A 27,212-nucleotide genomic window follows, 5' to 3' on the forward strand; every position below is an offset into this window, starting at 1 on the left:
AAATGAACTTATCCCCATTCCTTCAACCCCTTCCTAGGATGTGTCTTGAAAACCCATCGTCATCCTAAGACTTCAGCTTCTCAAATTCCAACCTAAAATGTGCCCAGGACTGGACACAGTGCTCCAGATGGGATGACTCAGACAATCCACTTGACTGGTGAATACACACCAGCTTATGTAAGTGAAGCTATATTTGAAACGACCAACTCGTGTACCTCTTTGGTTGAATTTGGGGTGGGGGTGGGTTCTGAGTGCTCTTAAATAAAACATTGCACAGTGTAATGGAAAATGTTGAAATGCTAGCTCTGCCACTTACTAGGTGCTACCTTGAGCAAGTCATTGCAACTCAGCCTCAGTTTCCCCAACTGTCCCCTCTTGATCTATGATCCAGAGACTGTGTGTGTGTGTGTGTGTGTATGTGTGGTGCTTTGCAAGCCTTAAAGGACTATATATTAGCCATTATTATCTCATGACTGATTCCCTTTCTACCTTCCTCCATAAACATGAAAACTTAGAACTTAAATGTAAAAAACAAAAACCAATCACACAAGAGTAGAGGTGAGGTGTTCTATCATGCATTTCCCATAAAAAAAAAAACCTGAATTTTTGAGGGCCTGGAGTTGCAACTTACGTCAAGAGCGTGATAGGGATAAATGTGGCACACGGGAAAATGTATTGGAGTCGAAGGATCTGGGTTCAAATTATGGTTCTACCCCTTACTCTGTGTGACCTTGGTCAAGTCACAATCTCCTAGGCTTCAGTTTCCCCATCTATAATATGGGGATAGGGATGGCTAGCTTTTAAGAGTCTATCCAGTTCTAAATCTATGATCCCAAAGTCAATTTGGGTTTCAGTTTGTATTAACAGTAGTTTTCAGAGGAGATAATTGTCACAGAATCTTAGGGTTTGAAGGAATTTCAGAGGCATCCAATCTAATCCATTCCTGGACAAGAACTCCCGTTCTAGCTCTTCCGTCGTTTCAGTTGTCTCTGACTCTTCGTGACCCCATTTGGGGTTTTCTTGGCAAAGATACTGGAGTGTTTTGCCATTTGCTTTTCTAGCTCATTTTGCAAATGAGGAAACTGAGGCAGACAGGATTAAGTGACTTGCCCAGGGTCACACAGCTAGGAAGTATCTGAGGTCAAATTTGAACTCGGGTCTTCTTGCCTCCAGGCCCAGAGCTCTATCCACTGCCACCTAGCTGCTCCAGAATTCCCATTCCGATATCCCCCAAAAGTGGTCACCCAGGGAAGGGGAACCTATTAGCATCTCAAAGCAGCCCACTACACTTTAAGACAGGTGTTGGGAAGGTTTCCCTTATGTCAAGTCTTCCCCCAACCCTCACTGCTGCTAGTTCTGTCCTCTGGGGCCAAGCAGAACAAGGCTCATCCCTCTTCCAATAACCCGTTGCTAGTTATTACATCCCCTTCCCCAATCCAATCTCCTCTTCAGGCAACAGATCTCCAATTCTTTCAATTGATCTTGTTATGGCAAGCCCCTTCATATTCCTTTTTGATCTTTTCTAGGCATTCTCCCAAAATGCGGCACCCAGAACTAGACACATGTATGCCCTGATTAGAGCGGAGTACAAGAGTACTGCTGCCATCTTGATTCTGGACACTAGACCTCTCTTAATGTGGTCGCATCAGCTTTGCCTTGTTTGACCTGTGCTGTGCTCAAAGTTCAATAAAACCCAATACCTTTTGCAGACACACTATTGGCTAGTCATGCCTCCCCCATCTTGTATTTGTGAAGCTGATTTTAATCAAAAGAGTAACTTTACATCTATTCTTATGTAATTTTATCTTAATTCAGTGTCAAGATCTTCTTGAATTGCTCAGTTATCTGCAGATTTGTCAACATGCCATCTATGCCTTCATCCCAGTCACTGATTTAAAAAGCAGGGAGCCAGAGATCCCTAGGACATCCTACCTGGGACCTTCTTCCAAGGTGACATTCAGACCTAAGGCTTTTAGTCTAGCCAAATCCAACTGCATCCTATGGTTACACTAAGCCATATTCAATTCGAGGCACCATGAAATCTTGAAGGTGTCCAAAAGCTGAATCGTGTAGAGAGCCAGATGGTTGGTGAAAGGGTCTGTATCATGAGAACACCTGAAATAATCTTTGAGTACCATTGATTGCAGCTGAGTGGTGCAGCAGAGAGTGCTGGAGTCAAAAGATCCCAGCTCAAATCCAGCCTCAGTCACTTAGTAGCCCTGTGACCCTGGACAAGTCACTTCACCCTGTTCGCCTGTTTCCTCCTCTGTAAAATGAGCTGGAGCAGGAAATGGCAAACTACTCCAGTATCTTTGTCAAGAGAACCCCAAATGGGGGTCACAGAGTCAGAAACAACTGAAAAATGACTAACAACCACCACATTTTAGAGGGATGTGAAGTTCATACAGGTGATCACAATAGTGAAGGATGTCAGGGTGAGGGCTTAGCAAGGACCTAACACTCTCTAAGTACTTGAATGTTACCATATGAAAGAGGTATTTTTAGACTGGTTCTGCTTGGCCCCACAGGGTAGTACCAAGAGCAATGGGGGAAGTAGCAGAAGAGACAGACAGGGTTGACATGTGGGAAAACCTTCTAATAGAGCAGTCCAAAAGGGCATCGCTGGCAGTCTGTTAGTTAGCAAAGGCTGGATGGGAAAACCACTTGATTGGGATGTTGGAGAGGCGACATTCTGTGACTGGGAGAGGTTTAGCTTGAAGGAGTCCCCAGGACACTCCACCTGGGACCTTCTTCTAAGGTGACATTCAGCCACGAGACTGTCCGGCCAAACAATCCACAGGCATGGTCCATGACCACTGCCTTAACCATCTGGAAGAGGGATTAACAGACACTTCATTGGTTAGCCATTCTTTGAAAACTTACCCAACTTCTAGACAGATGGGCACCACTCTGTACTCAGATTTTAAGTGCAAATTTTCCCTATTCCTAACATTCAAATGAACTCATTGAGAATCCAAAGTGTAATGCATACAGGTAGAATCTGTTATCAAAGAGATGTATAAGGGAGTGGAATGGATAACTGATGGGCAGACCATAAACTCCACTGATAAGAGCCATGAAAAACTGGGCCAGAAATGACCAACCATAATTCCAGAGGACTCACAATTAAATATGCTAACCTGCCAGAGAGATGATGGACTGACTCATTGAGACAGACTGGAGTGCAGATTGAGGAAGAGGGTGGGGCGAAGATGGTCAATATAGGGATTTGTTTTACTTGACATTTGTAACAGGTTTATTTTTTCTTTCTCAGTGGAGGGTAACATGGATTTTCACTGATGTTTTAAAAAGTAATAATAAAGCAGTCCTCCTATGATGAATGTGTGGGAGGTAAGAGTCACACAGGGTGGGCAGCTGAGAGTGGGTTGCCAGTAACATGCCTGGAAGGAATATGCACACTGACAAGATCAGAGGTCCTTTTTAGTAGGGGCAGGATTGGGATGGCTCGTTCCCTTTTGCCTTCAAGGAATGGAACCATCCACGTGGGGATTTCCTCCACTGCAGCTTACCAACTTCTGACTCGGTGGTACAACGGAGAGAATCGTGTAAGGGGCTTGGGAGTCAGACAGACCTGGTTTGGAATCCTGCTACATAACCCTAGGCCAGTCACTTAAACTCTTTCCACCGGTTTCTTTACCTGCCAAACGAGTACGACACCAACATCCACCTCGGTGTTGCTATGAGACTCCACTAAGATACAGAAAACGTTATGCAAACCGTAATGAACTATTTCAGGTGCTGTAATTATGATCAGATGGTCTTTGGGGGCTAAAGAATTCATTATCCTACCTATCAATATGCTGGTGCAGTACTAGAATCAAATCACAAAACATAATTATGTACAGATAGAGGGTGTTTCAAGGCTTAGAGTAGGTCCAAGTTTATTAAAAATTTAATGAACTTAATAATGTAATAAGCTTGTTAAAGCTTAAAGCTGCACTAAAACTTCTGGGACATCTCTATAATCTCCCCTCCTATCAAAGAATAGAGAAACAGCATTAACCCTAATGAAAAGGAAGCTCAGACCCCACTTAGGATTCAACATCGAAGTCACAGTCGAGTTGGCAGGGATACACTTGTAGAATTTAAATACGAACCTCTACCTTTTATAAAGGTGAAAGCAGTATCTTTGCCTAACCTCGCAGAGACCCCAAAGTCTATTATAACCAGCAGCCGAAGCAGAGGATGTGTACGTTGGTTGAAATGGGTCTAAATCAGCGTCAGACTCGTAGTACTCAATGCTTCCTGGGATGCTGAGAACACCAAAGAAGACTATGTGTGTCCAGGGATTGGTAACAAGGGCGGGCAGAGAATTCTGTTGCTACAGGGTGGAAGAGGCCAAAAAGGGGAGGGGGAACAGGGAGAGTTAGTGGAGAACTCCACACTGGAAGCCAGCAGTTATGCATCTACTGCATGCATGACCTCGGGTAAGTGCGTTTCCTCAGTTTCCATCTTTGTAAAAGGATTGGGCTAGCTAAAGTCCCTGGTCATTCCAAATCCCATACTCCTACATTCTTCGATTCATTCATTCATGCCACTTTCCTCCCTGGCTCCCCCAGGCTTGAGGACCCAGCAGCACAATCCCAGGAAGGCTTCCAAGTCCAAACACAAGGGAAGCAGATCTCAGGCCAGAGGGAGCCTCAGTACTATCTACTCAGGGGACAAGAGAAACGCTGACATCTTTACAGAGTGCTGAAAGGCTGGCAAAGCACCGTACACATTTTATCCCAGTGAGGTAGGTAATATTACCCTCCTACTACAAATGAGGAAGAGGAATTTCAGTGATTTGCTCAGGGTCCCACAGCTAATAAGGGTCAGAGGTGGGGCTCTCCAAGTCCGAGTGCCTGGCCCCATCCATAATATGCTGCAGTCTGGAGCTGGCACAAAATCCCTCCCATAGGGTGGGAAAGGGGGGGCAGGGGAAGCAAGCATACTCAAGATGGGGCAGGAAAGAATGACTCAAGACTACATATGTAGCGATAATATCCCCAAAGCAGCATTTATTTAATCCACTGAATTCCAAAACATTGATTTTAGAAGTCTGGTGTTTCACAATCATCCACCTTGATTGACATGGGCTGACACATGGCACTCGCTGTCAGAACAACGGCCAAAGAGTTACCAAAAAAAAATATATAATAATAATAATAATAAATCCATGATTCCTGAACAATCGCAACCAAAAACAAAGTTACAAGTATCAAAACGTTTAGAGGCATTGCATTGAAAACAAGGTTTGTGCACATCATTTAAAGAGGCAAAAAACAAGGCATTACGGAAACCTCACATTTGCGACAGTCCGTGTAAGCTGATGGGCAGGGTCGGCTTCTCTCTTGGTGCCATCAGCTTCCTGTACCTGTTTCCCATTGGCGGAGAGACAGTGGGGGGGGGGGGGGGGGGGTCAACGGATTCCGCATGCAGGTGACACATACTGCTCAACAAAACACTATTAGCGCAGCTGAAATGGGACAAATTTTTAAGATCAATATAGACTAATTCACCTTCCAATCTCTTCCTTTCTTTCCTTCATTCCTTCCTTCCTCCCTCCCTTCCTTCCTTTCGTGGGATTCCCAGCTCAACAGGCACACATCCACTCAAGAGCCTCCTGTGTGCACAACCCAAGAAGGGGGGAGCTCCCGTGGGCTCCAACCATCCGTCAATCCAGAAATGCCCATGAAGCCTCATGTGGGGCTGCTTCCTGATTCGTGGGAGGGCGGGCAGCTTCGAGTCGCTGTGCGGACAATACAGATATGTTTAGCACTAGATATCGAGGGACCGTGGCGGGGGACGCGTCGATGACAACGATGGGGACGGCTCGGGGTGGAGGGGGCAGGGACGCGGCAGGGACCACTCTCAGTTGTTGCCTTCGCCCGCCTCCTCGTCCTGTTGGTCGCTCGTCCAGAGGGTGAGGTTGTCTCGAAGCAGCTGCATGATGAGGGTGGAGTCCTTGTAGGAATCCTCGTTGAGCGTGTCCAGCTCGGCGATGGCATCATCGAAGGCCTGCTTGGCCAGGAGGCAGGCCTGTTCGGGCGCGTTCTGGATCTCGTAGTAGAAGACAGAGAAGTTGAGGGCCAGGCCCAGGCGGATGGGGTGGGTGGGCTGCATGTGCTCCTTGCTGATCTCAAAGGCCTCCTTGTAGGCAGCCTCGGAGGACTCCACCACACCGCTCTTCTTCTCGCCAGCAGCCACCTCGGCCAGGTAGCGATAGTAGTCGCCCTTCATCTTCAGGTAGAAGACCTTGCTCTCGTACTGGAAGTCGTTGCAGTTCTTGATGAGGAACTTGTCGAGCAGCGCCAGCACGTCGCCGCACACCGTCTCCAGCTCCTTCTCAATCTTCTCGCGGTACGCCTTCACTTTCTCCAGCTTCTTCTCGTTGCCGTCGGCCATCGTCTTCTGCTCGATGCTGCTGATGACGCGCCAGGAGGACCGCCTGGCACCCACCACGTTCTTGTAGGCCACAGAGAGGAGGTTCCGATCTTCGTTGGAGAGGGGCTCATTGAGCTCAGTCACCTGCAAAAACCCAGAGACTCAGGTGAGTGAAGCCAGCCATGTGAAAGCTTAGGTGCATCATGAAAATGGCCCCATCTTTCAAGCCTGGGACTGGGAGAGGAGCAAGGTCAGCTCATAACGCACCCCAGTCCAAAGACACCATGAGAGAACCAAGAGCGTGGCAGGCATCTGATCCAACTCCATTTTACAGAGCAGGAAACTGAGGCTTGGGCAGAGTAAGCCTCCTCCCTGCCACTTCTGATACACCAAACTGCCTCAACAAACAAAGAATTCAGACAACCTGGCCTGGACATCTTTGCCACAGCCTTGTTCTCATGTATTACTTTGGGATAAAAGAGAATCTTCCTTCAGACAGAAGCTTAAAAGACATGAAATAACACCCAATAACATAAAATCAAACACTACTTTTCCCCCTTACAAGAGATAGAATCTTCATGAATCAGGGCCAATGAGGTCAATTCCATTTCTGCCCCAGAAAAGACCACCGTTCTGGCAGCCACACCAGAGCCCACCCCCACTCTAGATGCACCCTCAGAAGGATGGAGGCGACCATGGAAGCACTTCCGATGGAGCAATCTGCTGCCAACCCCATGCCAGCAGCAGTCCCTATAGTGAAGCCCGAACAGAGGAAGCACAGGTTTAACCCAGGAGGCTGAACCAGGCTGAATGGAAAAGGTCAAGCAAGAACACCAGAAGACAAATTTGGCACAAAACAACTGAAATACGTGCGACACTTAGATTTCTAAGTGCCCCAACTAGATCAAGTCCTTTTTTTAGCTATGGACAAAAAAAATCTGTACCAGTCCCAGAAGAAGGCACATTCCTAGAAGGCAGTTCACAGAGAAAGATCTGGAGGCTTTAGTGGACTGCAAACTCAACGAGTCAACAGTGTGACTTGGGCCCCAAGAAGTTAATGGAATGTTAAGAGAGGCATGGTGCCCAAGGGCAGTGAGGTACCCCACTGGCTAGAGCACCCAGACCAGGAGTCAGGACGACCTGAGTTCAAATACTCACTAGCTGTGTGACCCTGGGTAAGTCATTTAACCCTGTTTGCCTCGGTTTCCTCATCTGTAAAATGAGCTAGAGGAGTAAAATGGAGAACCACTCCGGTATCTTTGCCAAGAAAAACTGAATGGGGACACAGAGAGAAATGACACAACAACATGGTGCCCAAAGAGCAGGAGATGATGGTCTCTGATGGTCTCCATCCTCATTAGACCCTCATCTCAAGGACTGCGTGTTCTGTTCTGGGAACCTTATTTCTGGAAGGGCTAATATGAAGTATTTACGAATGGGGAGTCAAAAAACATGAACAGGCAATTTATGAAGGAAGAAATAAAAACAAACCATTAGTAACTATAAGAATATACCTAAAACTCACTAACCAGATAACTACAAACCAATTTAATTCACCTCAAGTCAGAAAATTCTTCAGCAACAGACATGTCCAATAATTAGAGAATGTCTGACCAAATCAGGCCCTTTAGTGGAATGGAACACTTTTGAATTGTTGGCGACAGAACATGACAATGAGGACACATACAAAGAAACATGGAAAGGCCTCCTTGAGGTGAAGAGGAAAGAAATCAGCTGAGTCCAAACTGTAGACACACTGACTAAAGCTACACTAAGAGAAAAAGAAAAAAATCAAAGAAAGAAAAAGAGGCCACAGGTGGAATTTCAGACAGGTCTGAATGAGACCACAGAACAAAAACATCTTCCACCCAATTTGTACCTTCCACATTGTTAATTCTTTTGGTTCTGCCTTGTTAAAGGCTAGAGTTTGGGGCTAAGGTTTGTTCACTGTCTTTGCTGATGGCTGTTAAGTTTATTACTTTTTTAAATGGTTTTAAAATGCTAAGATCGTGCCAGAGACTGAAGTGGCAGAGCCAGCCCTGGAACCCAGCCCTCTGCTACAGCTCACTACATGGGCTGAGGGTCAATGATCTGAAATAAACCCCTTCCCAAAATTCTAAGTGAGAAAGAGCCTGGCTCCCTCCACCTTCCCCAAATGTCTTCCTTTTAAAAATTCTTTATATACTTGGATTGCTGATGAATCACAACCCCAAAACAAGGGTATTTAACTGTAGACCAATTTCTCTTGACCCCTACCCAGCTCATCTGCAAGGGATCTATTGCCTAAGGCTCAACATGTCAAAACCATCCTCCCTCTCAACCTGCCATGGCTGCAGCTGGCACCAGCATTCACCTGATTACAAAGGCTCCTCCTCTGCTCTACATATCCCACAATGCCTCTGATTCCAAGCTTCCTCTAGGCCACAACCCACTGCCACCACGCTGGGTCCCAGATCCTATTACCTGGGGTTGGGCTCATTACCCCAGCCTCCTTGCCAGGAGCCTGGCCTCCATTCCACCCACCTAGGTTCTCCCAACACCATCTGTAGAGGATTCTTCCCTCTACAACACACACCCCTGACTTCCATTTTAGTCACCTTCTGACCCTGAAGAAGTCATTACTTCCCAAGGTGGCCTACTCCACTTTTGGACAGCTGTTACCTAACAGTAATCATTATCTAATTATAATTCATTTTCTAATAGTAATTTAGTTACTCCAAACTGAGATCTGCCTTTTCTGTAACATATCTCCCCTTCCCCCTAGATCTGCCCTCAGGGAACACACACAACCCCCTTTCGGCAGTAGCTGTCTTCAATATACCATTTTCATCATGTCACTCCCTTGCATAAAGGCAGACAATGGCTCCCTAGTACCCACCAAATCAACAGCAAATTCTTCAGCATAAGAGTTCAATGCCATTCACCTGTCCACCTGTAGTCCCTCCCTCACTCAATATATGAACAGCTCACCTCCTTTTCAGATCTAACATTTCCTTTTTACTGCCCTTTTATAATGCTTTTTTTGTCGACAGGGAGGTCATTACTGGAATTGAGTTGCAGCTTATGCACTCATGGGAAGTAGCAAAACATGCAATAGAAATATCACCAGGTGCGGAGTCAAAGACCTGGGTCTGAATCCCAACTCTGCCACTTATTACCGTGTGACTTTGGGCTAACCACTTCCCCATCTGTAAAATGAAGGGGCTGGATTAGACAGGGCATCTCTAGGTCTCCTGCAGTTCTAAGTGTCTCCTCCCACTACTTCCCAAGGGGATCCTTGTACTCCTTCCCCACCAGCCCCCACCCCAAAGTCCTCAATCACAAGGTACCCCATCTTGAGATGAACACCCTCCCATCAGGTAAGAGGCAGTTCTTGAGTTGGGCCTTAAAGGAAGCTAGAGATGCTAAGAGGCAAGGGGGAGTAGGGAGTGTGGAAAGGCAGGGGTGGGAGAGGGACCGTGGTTTAGGGCTTACAGAAAGGAGGCTGGAATGTAGAATGAGGGAACAGAAGTGATGAGCAGTGAGAAGGCTGGAGAGGTCAGCCAGAGCCAGACTGTGACAAGTGAAGAGCTTTCAAGGCCAAACTGGCCTCTGATCCCAGAGGTACTGGGGGTCCCAGCAGTTTCTCATGCAAGGCAATGACAGCCATGCTTTAAAGAACAGCAATCTGGCCACTGTGCAGATGATGGACTAGGGAGGAGAGAGAACTGGGAGCAGGAAGACCAACTGGGAGGCTCAGAAAAGAATTCAAGGAAGTCTTTCCTCATTTTGAGCCCAAACATGCCTCCCTGTAATTCACACCTCTGAGCCAGATGGGCCTTCGAGAGTTACATGCAAAGTCTACCTCCTTCTTTCACAGATGGGGCCTGACTTCTGCCCTCTGCAGCCTTGAGGAAATCAGTTCCTCTTTCCACATAGTAGTCCTTAGGATTTAAAATATTTTTATTAACTGTATTTTTCCATCCCCTTAATTTCCAAAAGAATCCCCTGTAACAGCAAGCAAAGTGGGATTTTTTTGCTGTTTTTTCTTTTGGAGTTAAGTTTCTATAACACAGACCTGCTTTGAGCTCTGGCCCAGTTCAAAACTGTGGTGCATCCAGAGTCACATGGAGCCCAGTGTGGGAGGAGTTTGCCAAAAAAGGAAAAAAGAGCGGGAAGTGAGAGCAAGGCAGAGCTGAGAGAGAGAAGCTAGCATGAGTGTGCAGAGGGAGGAATTTTCCTGGGGGAATTTGCTTGTGGGGAGGCCTAACAGAAAGAATGTTAGGGATATTGGTGCTCCCTCTGTTGATCTGTGTTAATTTCTCAAAAAGAAGCCCTGTTGTCTGTGTTAATTTCTCAGACAGAAGCCCTGTCTGTTGTCTGTGTTAATTTCTCCAAAAGAAGCCCTGTCTGTTGGTCTATGTTAATTTCTCAGACAGAAGCCCTGTCTGTTGTCTGCATTAATTTCTCAGACAGAAGTCCTGTCTGTTGTCTGCGTTAATTTCTCAGACAGAAGCCCTGTCTGTTGTCTGCGTTAATTTCTCAGACAGAAGCCCTGTCTGTTGTCTGCGTTAATTTCTCAGACAGAAGCCCTGTCTGTTGTCTGCGTTAATTTCTCAGACAGAAGCCCTGTCTGTTGTCTGCGTTAATTTCTCAGACAGAAGCCCTGTCTGTTGTCTGCGTTAATTTCTCAGACAGAAGCCCTGTCTGTTGTCTGCGTTAATTTCTCAGACAGAAGCCCTGTCTGTTGTCTGCGTTAATTTCTCAGACAGAAGCCCTGTCTGTTGTCTGCGTTAATTTCTCAGACAGAAGCCCTGTCTGTTGTCTGCGTTAATTTCTCAGACAGAAGCCCTGTCTGTTGTCTGCGTTAATTTCTCAGACAGAAGCCCTGTCTGTTGTCTGCGTTAATTTCTCAGACGGAAGCCCTGTCTGTTGTCTGCGTTAATTTCTCAGACGGAAGCCCTGTCTGTTGTCTGCGTTAATTTCTCAGACGGAAGCCCTGTCTGTTGTCTGCGTTAATTTCTCAGACGGAAGCCCTGTCTGTTGTCTGCGTTAATTTCTCAGACGGAAGCCCTGTCTGTTGTCTGCGTTAATTTCTCAGACGGAAGCCCTGTCTGTTGTCTGCGTTAATTTCTCAGACGGAAGCCCTGTCTGTTGTCTGCGTTAATTTCTCAGACAGAAGCTGTGTCTGTTGGTCTTTACGAGTGAATTGAGCTGAAGGGCAGAGACCTAACTTAGCTTAAGTCCCTTTTAAGAGATGTTAAAGTGAACTGAGATGATGGTGCTGGTAATGTATGTAAATATTGTTGTAGCCCTGTTAAGCTTTGTTTCGCCAGAAACAGAAGCTGCAGGGCAGGAGCCCCTGGAGCCTGCTGTCAGGCAGGAGCAGAAAGAACTTGGAGTGGAGCAGTCCCCATGGGCTGAGACCTGGAACGGGAATGGAGAGCTGCCTGCCTGTGAATCCATGTGAGAGTCAGGAATGGACAGCCCACAGGAGAGCCATGGGACTTGGAAGTCAACCTCAAGTCAAGATGAAAGAGGACTTTATTTGGATGCTTGGTATTGATTAAGGAGATTGTTCTCACTGTGATCTAGGGGTGGGATGGTGTGGTATTTTCTGCTACCCCTTAAGGATGTGTCCTAGGGAAGACCTTAGCCCAGGACCCCCTGCTGTGTAAACAAGTATTTTGGGGGATGCAATGATATATACTATGTGCCATATGACATACTGAGTGTTATTTTACATATATATATATATATATATATATATATACACACACACACATAATCCTGATCACCTTTCAGTCTACCAATGCCCTTCCAAAATGGAGGACCCAGAACTTACCACAATGGTCCAGATGTGGCCTGAACTGGTATGTGAAGCTGCATTTTAAAGGGGTACCTTATATGCCTTTTTTACTGCAATTTTCAAATACAGTTCTGCCCACAGACAAATTTCCATAGTAAAGAATGAGCCTAGGAGCAGCTTGGTGGCCCAGTGAGTAGAGCACCGGCCTGGAGTCATGAGGACCTGAGTTCAAATCTGGCCTCAGACACCTGACACATGTACTAGCCGTGTGACCTTGGGCAAGTCACTTAACCCCAATTGCCCTGCCCCCCCCCCCAAAAAAAGAATGAGCCTTCAGTCCTCCCTAGAAGTATCTGGTGCCTGTTCTGTTCAGTTATCTCATTGGTTCTTGTTCAAATACTATAAATCCACTTTTTAAAAAGCCAGGAATCCAAGGACCCTTGATAAGGTCGTTTATTAACAAAGAGAGAAGGACAATGGAAACGACTATTACTAGTAATCACCACTCTTTGCTTTCTTTTTGAGGTCTGTGATCATTCCCAGGGTCTACCTCAGCCCAAGGGGTCCCTGGGATGCCTTAACCAGGGGTGGGGAACCAGTGGCTGCAGATTTGTTCGGTGAAGTTTGGATTCAGTCAAAGGGCTGCACTTGAGTACTTAAAGGGTCACATGTGGCCTGGAGGCCACAGGTTTGGCATCCCTGCAGCTTAACCCAACTTTTGTTAATCACTGACACTAACAAGTATGGTACCCTAGATACCGGTCTCAAAAAACAGCTACTAACAGCCAACCACCTCGTCAATCACCTTCTCCTCTTCTCTCAAAGTTCTCCTGACACTGCTCTCTCTTCATTTTCCTCCTACCTGTATGATCTCCCCTTCCCAGTATCCTCTGCTGGATCTTCATCCAAATCACACCAATACTGGCGGGTGTCCCTCAGGGGTCTGTCCTGGGCCACCTCTTCTCTATACTACTGCACTTGGTGATTTTATCAGCAACCATATTCAACAATCAACCTCTAAGCCGATGATCCTCACCTCTATTTGTCTAGCCCTAACCTTTCTCTTGAACTCCAACCTCACCTTTCCAGCTGCCTTTTGGTCATCTAAGTAGATGTCTTGTAGACATCCTTAACTTGAGGCCTATCTACAGCAGGTGCCTCTACATCTTCTCCTTAACTCTCCACACTGGGCTTCTGACCTCATCTTTGGGCCCAAAAGACACCAGTGGCCTCATCTTCCTTGACCTCTGCAGCCTCTGATCACCCTCTTCTCCTATACAATTTCACTTGAGGATCTCATAGGCTCTCATGGTTTTAATTATCATCTCCCCACTGATGATTCTCAGATTTACTTGCCTCTCTATTGACAGAGCTCCAATCTTAAAGCTCTGTCTACTGGACATCTCGAACTGAATGTCCCAGAGACACCTTAAACTCACTATGTCCAAAACTGAACTCAGTTATGTTTCCCCCAAGCCCTCCCCTCTCTAAATTCCCTGTCACTGTTGTGGGCATGACCACCCTCCCAGTCACCCAGCCTCAATTCCTCTCTTGAACTGACGCCACACCTCCAATCAGCTAAGTCTTGTCTCTACCTGCACATCTCTCCTCTCACCTCCTCACATAGCCCCCACCCCTAGCACAGGCCCTCTTCACCTCACACCTGCACTGGGCAGCAGGGAGCCAAGAGGACTGCCTGCTTCCACTCTCCTCCCATTCAAGTCCAACTCAGCCACCAAAGTAAGGCTCAGTTCTGACCATGTCATCTCCCTATTTAGTAAACTCCAGAGCTCCCTATTACCACCAGGATCACACCTACCTTACCTTTTAATCTTCTCACACCTCGCTCCCTACTCCATATACCCTGCAATCTAGCCACACTGGCTTCCTTGTGAAATGCTCCCCCTCACCTGGCTCCTGGCTTCTTCCCAAGACTCAGTTCACATTCCACCTTCTGCAGCCATCCTATATGATCCATCCCTGAAGGAGAATCCCTCTACCTAGCAAGGAGCCATCCAAACTTTGCTTGGAGACCTCCAGAGAAGGAAAACTGTACCTGGAAAGATGGTCCTTCCCACTGCTGGACAACTCTAATGGGCACTGGACTAAACTCAGCTTCCCTGCAACTATCCCCAGTTCTGCCCTCCAGGACCAAAAAGGAGCCCAATCCCTCCACCATGACAGCATCTCATGTACTTGCAGACAAAGGTCATAGCCTGTCCTCACTCCCCAAGGCTTCTCTTCCCCAGTTCCTTCAAATCTCAAACAATAAAAGTGGAAATCAACTATTACATTTCAAATGTCCAGTGGAAGGAAAGTTAGAAAGACAGTCAAAAAGATTCCCCTGCTGTCTCTCTGGGCATGGCCGCTCCATGGGGCCTCAGTTTCCTCACCCATGAAATAAGGGAAGTGCGGTCCCTTCCAATGCCAATGTTCTAGAAGCCTCAAATCCCTCCTTGTTCCAATGTTCTGTGTTCCTCAATTCCCTCCCCAATCTAACATTGCAGGAGCCCAATCACTCAATGGTTCTGCTGTTTTGAATTCTGATACAAGATTTGTTAAGGGAGGAGACAAGTGGCTACTGGCTAAGAGGTGTGGGCTTTATATCTCGACCCAATTCAACAAACACTGATTCATCATCTACTGTGAGTAGGGAGTGTCCTGTGCTAAGGAGACCAAGTGTAAATCCGCCACAGGTCCCCGGGCCCTCAGGAGCTCAATACAGCAGGTAAGATATGACACATCCATCCAACCACAGAGAACTCCCAGAGCCTTTGCAGGCCCTTCCTTATCTCGCCTTCCATTTGCTTAGCCAAGGGCCAGCTGGACAATATTTACAATGGTGACCTCTTCAAAAGAAAAGTCAAGTTACTTGAGCACTGATTTTTACAGAATAATCAACTGGTAATTTGCCAGTCAGCCTGAATCATAGTCCACATCAGTGCCTAAGAAAGCTGGAGGTTGGACCAGGAAGTAGCTAACTGGCTCCCCTGGAACACCCGCCTTGATGGAATGTGGCCCCTGCCCTAAGGTTCCCAAACAATTTCAGATGTTACTCTTTCTAAACTATTAAATAATAGACATGTGACCCAGTCTTAGACAACTACAAGGATAGTCAGGGCATCCATGCACCTGGACCATTTGGAAACTGCAGCCCCACTGTCCTTAGGACTCTCTGGGCCTGGACTCCATGAGCCAGGAAGAACTCAAATTTCTAACATTAAGGATTCATCTCTTTCTGAGAAGTGCCCTTCACTGCAGTCTTGGAGCCCTGGGCAGCAGCCTCTCTGGAATCTGGGTTCTCTCTAAATGACGGAACCAGGCTGTCATGAAAAGTCTAGGGCAGTCTAATAGAACCAAAACTAGGCCAGAAATCACGAAAACAGCATTGTGACACCCCCCACCCCAACTCTGCCCCAAATAACTGTGGCATCTGAGCAACTGCAGTCCCCTCTCTTGAATCTAAGCTTCCTTCCTCCTTTGGAAGAGGAGATGGCTGGCCCAAGTGGCCCCCAAGCATCCTTTGAGTGAGGCACAGGTAGAAGTGTGATCTTGGTCAGTTGATAAAGACTTCTTAAACACCTACTAGGTGCAAGACACTGTGCTAAGGACTGGATTGCTTGCTAGCTATGTGACTCTAAGCCAGTCACCTCTCCTTGCCTATACAACAGGAACAATCATCCTGTTATTTCAAGGTCAGAGAATAGAAAACCGACCACCCCACAGAAACTGCTCTGGGCGTACTCAGTGACTGGCATCCTGGCCAAAGCACCCGCCTTGACTTTGCAGTTGCTGGATCACTTACTGTCAACGTAAGAACGAAGAGCCAAGTCCTGGCTGTGTTTATATGGCCCATTCAGTCAGTGTGGAGCCACTCAGGGGCTAATGACATTTCCCCCATAAATACTCAAGGCTGCCTGGCACGTGGACAACCAGAACCACTCCCCCCCCCCACTGAGCTGTCATGTAGAGTCAAATGAAGCTCAAGAACGGGGCCTCCCACCTCCAACATTCTGGTCTCACCATCAACCCTTCAGTTACCGAGGACCTGCCCACAAAGAGCTTTTATATCAAAATGGATTGTCTTATAAGCTCAAACGTCTTCATGTTATGAAATGCTGTGGACTTCATCAACTCCCCAAAAGGGTCTCAGGTAGAACTGCTGGTGGAATGTAAAGGCGGGGGAGGATTAGGGGTCAGTGGACCCAGGCTTGAATCCCATCCCTGCCACTTGGTACTTGAGGTGACCTTGGCTGACGATCCTGGAACAATGAAGGGAAGCTTCTAGTGCTTTCATCTTCACTGACAGACTGGTAAACAGGCCTCACACGAGGCCTACACAGGCACACCTGCCTGAGCCAGCTCACAGGTGTGTGACGTCTGGGGGATAAAGGAAGCTGGATGAGGGCAGTGAGTCCCACTGACCATCCAATCTGTCTGGCAAATGGGTGGACCAAGTTACAGAAGGACTTTGCATCACTTGCTGATGAAACATGGCTCATGAAGAGGTCACGTAAAGGTTTGCCTGGACTTGGGAGTGGGCCCCCTACAAGAAAGGGCAGAATCCCTGGAGACAGGGCCATCCCCTACCCCCAGAAGGGCAGCAACCTGACAGAATCCCTCTCTCTGGGCCTCAGCCCAAGCACACCTCTAACCACTGGGCTCCCCAAACAGCTGGGTTTGAACTATTTAGTATGTGTCTGTATTAATGCTCTGTATGTTTCCTTGTTGTCTCTCCCATTAAATAATAAGTCCTTGAGAGTAAGAATCATTTCTCACTTTCTAACTGTATCCCCTGAACCCAGGGCCCACAGCAGTTACAGATGTTTGTTGACTGACTGACTGACATATCTACTGTCTCTGCCCAGAGCTAGTCTGAGAACGGTGGAAGTTTAGTAGTTTAACAGATCTTACAGACCTCCTGTGGCAACCCTCTCATTTGAAAGATGAGAAAATTAAGGCCCAGAGAAAAGACTCAACCAAGGTCACCACAAGTAGTTATGATTTACTGAGTCCAAGCCTTTTATCATGTCTACCAAATCTGGCCTCGCCCCAGCCCAATCTATCGTCCACGCAGCTAACAAATTCCTGACTCCCCTGCTTGGGAAGCTGAGTGGCTCCCGACTGCTTTTACAATACAACCTTCCCTAACATTCTGTGCCTCTCCAACCTCTCTGCAGACTCATTTCACATTACCCCAGGCACGCATTCTATATTCAGCCAAAGTGGCCTCTCTTCAACTCCCCCAACACAGCCTTATCTCCCACCTCCATGCCTTTGTACAGGCTAGGCTACATGCCTGCAATGTCCTCCTTCCTCACCCTGTACGTTGAGAATCCCCAGCTTACCTCTGCCAATTGGAGGCCTTTCCTGACTCCCTGCCCCTCTCACCCGCCCCCAGAAATGGCTCACTATTCCTCCTTCCACCCAGCAGAATGAAAGGTTCCTGCTGGCAGGAAATGGCCAAGCCTCAGAGACAGGTCTGAGCCCTCCACCACACCATGCCAGGGCCAGGCTACTGCTCTTCTCACATCCCAGAGGCAGGAAGCTCCCTTTCCATGTGGCCAGCTAACAAAGCCTTCTGCCTATCTGGAGAGCTGCTCTGCCCTCCACACAACCCTTCCCCACGGCTGTCCGTTGTGATAAGATTCATATAAAGGCGAGGTTCAGCACCAAATACTATTTCCCCTGGCAGCCAGGTTCTGGGCATAGATGAGTGCCAGCACCCACCAAAGAAAGAGAGTCAATCTGCAGCCTGGAGGAAGAGCAGGCAAAGCTGTGATGGGGGATGAGTTAAGCAAGGCATGGTACCTGAACATAATGGAACATGGCCAAGCTACAAGAAAAGAGGATCTGGGTGAAGAGAAGCATGGGAAGATTTCTATCAACTAATGCAAAGTGAAATAAGCAGAACCAAGAAAAAAAGCAAACTCCAATGATGTAGCTGTAAAGAAGAGGAACTGTGAAAACACCCCCCCCTCTCCCTGCGGGGGGGGGGGGGGGGGGTGTTGCTCTACAGACTATCTAGACTGGCTGAGGTATCAGTTACTTTTGTGAACCTGGATCTCTGGGAGTGGTAGAAGAAAGAGTAATGTAGGTGGTAGAAAAACAATGGATATCAATAAAAATTCTAAAAATAAATTTTAAACGATTAAAAAGATTTTTTTTCAAGTAAATGACTAAAGAGGCAGATGAGGCCTGTGATCCCTTCCTGGTTCGGTCCTGTCAAATTGCTGGGTCATCTCCAGTCATCCTGATCTATGTCCGGCCACCGGACCCAGATGGCTCTGGACGAGAGGGTGAGGCTGGTGACTTTGCACAGCTCTGCCTCACTTAATCCAATTCACTTGCAAGTCATGGCATCGTCTACCTGAAGACGTGGTCCTCTTGGAGAACCCGAAGGACAAATCACGCACAACCTGTCAGATCAGAAATGTCTGACACACCAATTTCTGATCACCTCCATAGAGTCACTTGGACAGCTTTTACCAACAGCAAACTAGGACCTAAGTTTTGCTGCTATACTAAAGGAAACCAGGAAGAATGATTAGAAAATTAAGGCCATGTTTGCCCATCTCTGTCAAAGGATCACTTTAGATAAAAGACAAAGGCAAAGATTAGGCTCTTCAGGTCCTGGTAGCTGTGATATCTGACTCAGTGTGGATTCTGTTTAAAACACTAGTGTATGAGAGTGTATGAGAGTGTGAGTATGTATGAGAGACCATGAAAGTATTCCAAATAGTACAAGAATATTTGACTAGAATGCAGTCTTACAATTCTTACCAGGGACCTTGAAGCAGGATCAATGTGAAGTTAAAGTGTGTATTTACCTAACAACTGACCAGCTATCATAAAAGTATGAAGACTGTCCTACTGTGCAGATACGAGCAGTGGCTTCATTTTTGATATACAAACTTAGAGTTCCCAGGTCTAAATCTAAGGGTTTTAGGCAGCTGGGGTGTGACTAATTAAGTAGATCCAATGTGAAGCCTACCACCAAGGCTGGAGTCAGGAAGACGGGGGTTCAAATCTTACCTCAGATACTTACTAGCTTAGTGACTCTGGGCAAGTCATTTAACCTTTGTCTTAGTTTCCTCATCTGTAAAAACATGGATGATAATAGCACCTTCTTCCCCAAGCTCTTGTAAGAATCAAACGAGATCAGATGGTAAAGTGTTCAGCAAATCTTAAAGAGCTATCTAAATGCTAGTTATAATGGTTATAAATCACCAAACAGGGAAAAGTCAGTTCTGGGTAGTGTAAATGTAGGTAGTTTCCCCAAGGGAGGAGGAAGGGCTTATATAATGGAGGGAAAAGCAGGAAGAAGAAGAAAGCTAGTACTCAGCTGACTGGAGGTGAAAAAGCCCCCAGAGCCTGACAAAACCAGGGCTCGATGGTCCCACCACTGACCGGCAGGCCACTTACTGGTGAGAGCATAGTACTTTCTCACCAGTTTTCAACTCAGGAGAGGGGAAAAAAAGGGAGAGCCAGCTCGGATCTCCAAAGATACATGACAAAGCTATGATTATAGCCCTCCTTCAATACTGGCCAGGAGGAAGTAGGGCTCACTCGTAGCTTTTCATCTAAAATGTTTCAGACACATGGCTCCAGACCTTCAGGAGTCAAGGATCAAGGCTTCAGCTGGCTTGCAAAGTCCTCACTGGTGCCTCCTGTGGCTCAACATTCCCAAATGGCCTGCTGGCCTTCTGTCCTCATTCTCCCCCGTACGCACCATTTGCTTCATCTGCAGTTCACGTGATCTGTCTCCAGCTGCTGGGCCAAAAGCCTTATGGCCCCAGCTGAGCCCATGAGGGTCTCCTTCACTGGCTCCTTCCTCCTGAAGTGACTGCCCATTTCTTGGTTTTAAGACCTCAAGAGATTCCAACTCCTCCAGCCTTCAAAAGCTCGTGTGCAACCTATGACCAATGTTTGAGACACAGCCTGATACACTGCCTCCAATAAATTCTGACTGGGTTTTGTAATCATACAAATCTATGCCCATTTCTCAATTCTAATTTAAAATGAGCCACCTTGGACAATGGGACCCACAAGGAAATTAGCTCTCCATTAACACTCTCCATCTTGGATAATTACCCTTAACTTGATTAGAGGCCTGCTCCCTCCAGCTCCTTAAATGTTTAAAATCCTCCATAACTGCCCAGTTTTATCAGAATACAATAGCCACAAATTTCCCAGAGTACTTTTCAGAAGGGCACCCTCTACTTTAGCCTTAGAACTGGGAGGTATGGGGGAGGGAGGAGAATAGGATAAGCTATTTGACCTTATCTAAGGTCCCACAATAACTGTGAGTCAAAACTTGAACCCAGGCCTCCAGACTCCCAAATCCAAGGTTTTGGCCTCTTCTAATTCCTAGTCAGAGGATTAACTGCACACCTGCCCACTCCCATCCCCACCCCCTCATCCAGGATCAGAAAAAGCATACACAACCACAGATTTAGAACAGCAAAGGCCCTCAAAGGTCATCTAATCAAACACTTTACAGATGAGGAAGCTGAGGCAAAGTGGCTTTCCCAAGGTCACACAGGATGGGAACCCAAGGCCTCTTGACCTTCCATCTGGCACTCTTCTCACAGAATTGAACCACTCTTGTCTTCTGTGAGTAGAAAATAAGCCTAGACCTAAGTTAAGGCCAGAGAGAAAGCTCAGGATTGTGCTTTCACTAGACCCAAGGGAGGAAGAAAGTCTGTTTCACTGCATGATCTGGACACCAATGTCTCAAATGTAACCATTTTAACTAAACATCCCTCAGGACCTACCTCATCTCTCTGGTTGGTAACAAGTCCTACCGAGAAACAAATCAAAACTTGGAAACAAACAAGAAATTGAGGATGTCTTCCACGTCAGATGTTTCCCCCACTGTGTGTATCTGTCGTTCACTTTGGTCAGGCTCTTTGTGACCCATTTGGGCTCTTCTTGGCAAAGATACTGGCGTGGGCTTTGTCATTTCCTTCTCCAGCTCATTTTACAGAGAAGGAAACTGAAGCAAACACAGTGAAGTGACTTGCCCAGGGTCACACAATACTGTCTAAGGCTGGATTTGAACTCAAGTCTTCCTAACTCCAGGCCCGGCCCTCTCTCCACTGGGCCACCAGGCTGCCCTTACTGTATGTAGCTTTATAAATAAGGGGCTATGTTGTCTACTGCCCCCCAAGTTCTTTCCAATAAACAACCCCCCAATAATTTGACCAGGAAAAAACTGAAATAACTTAAAATTCAGAAAATGGAAAAATAAGGCATCATATTAAAGTAATGCAAAGAACAGAATCACCCTGGGAAAAGCTACATTTGAACAACTTAGAATGACTTGTCCAAAAAAAAAAATCAATCATCTCGGAGGAAAACTATTCCCAGGACAATGACAGGCCCATTAGTCTGCAAGAAGCTAAATTAAAGCCTCCTCACAAAACTGCTGTGAGTAACAGGACAGACCTGCGGGGTCCTGTCCTCCATCTTCTAGTGAGGACTTGGGGTTCTTTCCGCCTCCCAAACAGCACACTCAATGTTCTAGAGCCTTCACATCAGGCAGTCCCAAAATGTGTCACGGGCCCTGGGAAATAAAAACAGTCTCCATTGAGGCGTCTGTTTAAGGCTTTGGAGCCAGCGTGGCCCTGGGTTCAGATCCTGCCTCTGTGTGACCTCAGACAGGTCCCTCAACCTGTTGAGGCCTCAGGTTGGTCACCTGTAAACTAAGGGTTCCGGTGGTCTTTCAGGCCCCTTCAGTCTCTACTTGGGTGATCCTTCCTTCATCTTCCTGCCCTCTTAGAATCACAAAATGTTAGAGGTAAAAGTGTTTAGTATTCTAGCCCTGCCCCCTCCATTCCACCCTCCTCCTAACTTCAATCCACTGGAGAGCTATAGACTCTAGGGCTTTGGGAAAGCTAGGGACCTGCCCAAGGTCACCTTAGCCACCAGCAAAGCCAGACTTGAACTCCCAACCCAGTCCCTTCCTCAGAGCTGCTTTCCACAGCTTGCCCCTCCTTCTGACCACTGTGCATTTTCTTCAGATCTTGTGGGGACCAAGGATTCTGATAGGAAAGGTGGAAGAGTCCCTGAATCTGGTACCAGAGCATCAGTCCTAGGAAGGTCTCTGTTGTGACATTTTATCATGTGAGGTACCAAGAAAAAAAAAGATGAAATTCACAAAGCACCCCCAAAGCCCTTCATCAAACAAGGCTGCCAGCTCACAGAGCTGGGATAGAGAACTCTAAGTGACAGGGAGAGTCCCTGCGAGGCAGCTTCCCAACAATGACAGCCGTCCAACAGTAGAGAGAGCTGTGTCACCTCAGACCAGCACCTACTACTACGCACATGGGGGGCCCCACAGCCATAGACAGAAACTGAACCGAGGCCTGCCCTCTGGTGCAGAGGAACACGGTGGAAAGCAACACTATGCTGATGATTAAATACAGGACAATTTGGGAAGGAAAAAGTCCTGAAGAGCGAGGGGGACCAGAAGGGCTTCTCAGAAGAGCTAAGTCTCAAAAGAAGATGGAGGCTCGGAGAGGCAGAAATGAGAAGGCCAGGCATGAGGGGTGCAGGGGAAGGGGGTCAGTGTGGGGAAGCAGGAGGGAAAGTCCAGTTCTCTCAGAACTAATCCAGCAAGAAGGCCAGACTGAAAAATGATCAAGAAACCAAGGGCAGAGGCCCACGGCAGAAGATGGGATGTGGAATTTGGGGAGCAGCCAGGGATGTGGATGCCGAGGATAAGACTAGAAAGGCAGGCGGGAGTCAGATGGGGAGGCCTGCACTGGCTCCCAGAAGCACGAGGGCGTGTCACTGTCAGCCACAATTCCTGACCCACAGGAGCAGGAAGCCAAGAAGGCCAGAACCAATGCTGTGAAGGGCTTTGGGGGCTAAAAGGGACAAGGCTGGGGGGTGGGAAGAGTCAAGGGCGATGCCAAGGTCACAAATCTGGGGGCGTGGGAAGATGGACAGCAGAAGAGTCTGGGGGAAAGATGGTGATTTAGGGCAGATGCACCCCGCAGGCCCCTGTAGATGGTGCCTGGGCAGATGTCGAATATCAAGGAGACCCTCATCTCTGCCTTTCAGAGTCCATCAGGTTATGAGGGCAGGGCACATCTTTCACCTCTTTTTGTAGTCCCAGAGCTGTGCCTGGGCACACAGTAGGTGCTTCATAAGTGCTTAATGACTGAGTCTCTTCCCTCTAAGGCACCAGGGAGAAGAATCAGAGAAAAGGTGCCTGTGTCCCAGACAGTGGGAAGACCCCAGGGCGGCGTGTGCTGAACCCCAGCATCTCCAAAGGCCCTTTCTCAGCCTCCTCTCTGATTCTAGAGTCTCACCAGCTTGTAGACCCGGCACAAGGACCAGCACCTGACTAGTGGCAGGAACCTGGAAAAGATTTCAGATTCTGAGTCTCTGCAACAGAAGGACTCAGGACTCATCTGGGCAAAGGGGGGTCCCTACCACGGGACCGTAGGCACGAGTCCCAGTAAACGGAACATCTGCTTTCTTCCCATGAGCCCAGGTGCGGTCTGAACTGTGGGGCTAGCAGTGGCCTCGGGGATCGCCCCCACTTCGCAGACTGAGGTCTGGGCCAAGGTCACCCGGTGGTCACCCGGGCTCCCAGGGCAGTGCTGCAGCCCCCGCACCCGCCGGGATGCGCGGGCAGTGGATACAGGGCGTGGCCGGCTGGAGCCTCTCGCCACAAACACCAGTAAGTGACACATCACATTTCCACCAGGATGGGATCACCCAGAGTCTGGGTGGCCCCCGCCCCCTTCCCAGGCTCCCACCTCGGCCCCTCCCCAGACACCCCCTCCTCCTGGGCCAAGCGGAAGGATGAACAGCGGCACTCCCAGGGGCCGGGGTCTGCGGGGACCAAGTCCTGCCAATGGGAGAGGTGGAAAACAGCCCCTCCCCCAGGGCCTCCAGGAGCGTCCAGGTCGGGGGGGGGGGGGGCCCGGCAGTGGTCAGCGAGGGGTTGGGGGTGCCGGGGATACGGAGGGGGATGGGCGTGAGGGACGGGCAGGGGCTGGTGGGGCAGCTGAGGGACATCAGGAGGGGGGGGGGCGAGGTCTGGCAGAGGGGGAGGAGCTCAGGGGGCCCGAGGAGTAGCCTGCGGGCGAGACTTGGGGGGGACCGCGGGCATAGAGGGGGTCTCGGGGGACAGGAAATGCCTGAGGGTGGGTCTAAGGAGAACAGGGGTGGGCGGGAGCTGAGCTGCGCTGGAGGGGGATGGGCTGCAGGGGGGAGGGGGCAGGAAATAAACCCCCGGCCTCTAAGGGGGACAGAAGGGGGTGATGACAGAGGAGAAGGGGCCTCGAGGGAGCCGGAGATCGCCGGGAGTAGGGGGCGCCCTGGCGGAGCCCGAGCCCTGGCTCTCTCCCCCTCCCTCGCTCTGGGGCAGGGCAGGGCGCGCCCCAGCGCTCGCCTCCCGCCCCCCCCGCCCGCGCGTCCCCGCCGCCCCGCGCACGCGCACTCACCGCCTTCATGGCGGAGGCCATGTCGTCGTAGCGCTCCGCCTGCTCGGCCAGCCGCGCGCGCTGCAGCAGCTGCTCCCGGTCACCCATGCCGCCGCTCCCGCCGCCTGCTCCGGCCGCTCCCGCCGCCGCTCCTGCCGCCGCCGCGGCTCCTCGTCAGGCCCGGGCCGGGCTGGGCTGGGGCTCGCTCGGCCACGTGCGCCCGCGCCTCGGGCGGCTGCGGCTCCCGCTCCGGCTCGGCTCGGGCGGCTCCCGGGCTGGGGCTGCGGCCCGACGGGGAGAGAGCGAGCGAAGAGGAAGCGAGGGAGCGGGAGGACGAGGAGAGGGAGGCTCGCGCCGCCGCCGCCGCTGCTGCTCTGACGGGCTCGCGCTGCTGCCGCCGCCGAAGCCCAGGCTGAGGCTGCCGCTGCCGGGCGGGAGGGGCGGGGGAGGAGGAGAAGGAGGCGGCTCCTGGTGGGGAGGGCCACGGGCGGGAGGCGGTGAGAGCGCCCCGTGCGCCTGCGCACCGCGCACCGCCCAGCCGGCCGGCGCCGAGCCACGCCCCCGGGGAGAGGGGGAGGGCGGGCGGGCCCGCCCAGAAGGGCTATTTCTAGGTGACGTCACCCGCTATAAATAGCGCCTCCGAGCTCTCGCTTTCCCCGCCGGGCCTGAGCCGAGCCCGACGCATGCGCCCTGTCAGTGCTGCAGTTTGGTGCTGCAAAGGTGGAGGTGGGAGCCGGGAGGGGCGGGGACTGCGGAGCGGGAGGGCTCGGCGCGAACCCGGGAGCCGCCCGGCTTTGGGTAACCTTGGCCCGAGCCCTGCCCCCGCTGTAGACCTCAGTTTCCTCCACGGGCAGAAAGTGGGGGGTAGGCTAGAGCGGAGGCTGCTCCCCCAGGGTCCGTGGCGTTGTGGCTTTTATATATGTACATGAATGGGCTTCCACCGACTTTGAGGAGGGGCCATCAGCTTCACCAGGCTGCCCGAGGGGTCCAGGACACAACCAAGGGGCAGAGCCTGCTCTAGAGGCTCTCCGAGACCCCCCCCCCAACCCTGACATCCCCTGTTCTCTGGCCCCTCCCAGCTCTGACATCCCCTGTTCTAAGGCCCTCCCAGCTCTGACACCCTCTCAGCCCTGACATCCCCTGTTCTAAGGCCCCCCCAGCCCTGACATCCCCTGTTCCCAGTCCCCTCCCAGCCCTGACATCCCTTGTTCTGAGGTCTCTCCAGTCCTGACATCCCCTGTTCTAAGGCCCCTCCCAGCTCTGACATCCCCTGTTCTAAGGCCCCTCCCAGCTCTGACACCCTCCCAGCCCTGACATCCCCTGTTCTAAGGCCCCCCCAGCCCTGACATCCCCTGTTCCCAGTCCCCTCCCAGCTCTGACATCCCCTGTTCTCTAGCCTCTCCCAGCTCTGACATCCCCTGTTCTAAGGCCCCCCCAGCCCTGACATCCCCTGTTCTAAGGCCCCCCCAGCCCGGACATCCTCTGTTCTCAGTCCCCCACTCCCACCAGCCCTGACATCCCCTGTTCTCAGGCCCCTCCCAGCCCTGACATTCTGGACTAGTGACCAACAGGACAAGGTTCCAGAGTACCTGGAGGGGAGTAATAGGGAGTGGACACGGGGGCAGGTGATGAAGGACTTTGAATATCGAACAGAGGATTTGATTAGATTTTATTCTGGAGGCCTTAGGGGAGCCACTGAAGTTTATTGAGCAGGGGAGTGATGTGATCAGACATCACTTTAGTGGCTGAAAGGAGGCTGGACTGGAGAGGGGGAGAGACTTGGGGGAGGCAGCCTGGCAGCTAGGGCCATAGCCCAGGTGGGAGGCGATGGCGGCCTGCACCTGGATGGGGGCAGGGGCAGAGAAGAGAAGGGGGCAGACCCCAGAGATGCTGACCGCCATCAAAAGTACTTCCTCATGCACACCAACACCTCCAGCAGTGTTCTCCCCATCACAATTGCCGTGGGAGACAGTATGGTGCATTGGAAGAAGCTGGGGATTTGGACCTAGAAGACTTCAGATTCAAATCCCAGCTCTGCCACTTGTGTGTCTTCATGAAGGTCTCTCTGTGACCTCCATGAGACTCAGTTTCCTCACCTGTACAGTGAAGACATCCAGCCCCACTGCCTCTGTGGCCCCTTCCAGCTCTGATCCCCTGCTCCAGGGTGAGCAGAGGGAAGCTGCCCACATTGACTCTCCCAGGAAAGCTGGGCTGGAATAGTAATTATGGTGTGGCTCTGGTGGGAAGGGAACAGCCTGATTCTCTAACCTCAATTCTGTTTCCTTTTCTAGGCCTCACATAGGACAGGGAAGCAGAGCTAAGGTGGGTGGTACAGGCTCCCCAGCAGCCCTCCTCTTGGGCCTGATTCCCATCCTGAGCTGTCCTCAAAGAGTCTCATTTCCCCAGGACTGTGTACAGAACTGATCTTAGAGCCAACCCTCCCCACCCCCCCCCCCCCCCGCCCTTTCTTGCTCTGGCCCACTTTGTCCCTTTGAGCAAGCCCCCTCTCCTCTCAGGGCTTCAATTTCTCCCTGGGATCCAACCAAAGTCTAGTCATCAATCTTTATTAATTTATTGACCAGCCAGAACAAGCA

At 49.8% G+C, this 27,212-nt stretch overlaps 1 protein-coding gene across 1 annotated transcript; it reads right to left on the reverse strand.

Annotated features, from left to right (window-relative positions):
* Positions 1-4,995: 4,995 nt before the first annotated feature.
* On the reverse strand, positions 4,996-25,046 carry YWHAH (tyrosine 3-monooxygenase/tryptophan 5-monooxygenase activation protein eta). The gene is made up of 2 exons (XM_036742199.1): positions 24,640-25,046; positions 4,996-6,531 (listed from the first exon to the last, which is right to left on the reverse strand). Exons 1-2 carry the CDS (start codon positions 24,724-24,726, stop codon positions 5,875-5,877), a joined length of 744 nt encoding a protein of 247 aa, XP_036598094.1. The 5' UTR covers positions 24,727-25,046; the 3' UTR covers positions 4,996-5,874.
* Positions 25,047-27,212: the final 2,166 nt, after the last annotated feature.

Source organism: Trichosurus vulpecula, chromosome 1 (genome assembly GCF_011100635.1).
Source record: "Trichosurus vulpecula isolate mTriVul1 chromosome 1, mTriVul1.pri, whole genome shotgun sequence".
Lineage (NCBI taxonomy): Eukaryota > Metazoa > Chordata > Mammalia > Diprotodontia > Phalangeridae > Trichosurus > Trichosurus vulpecula.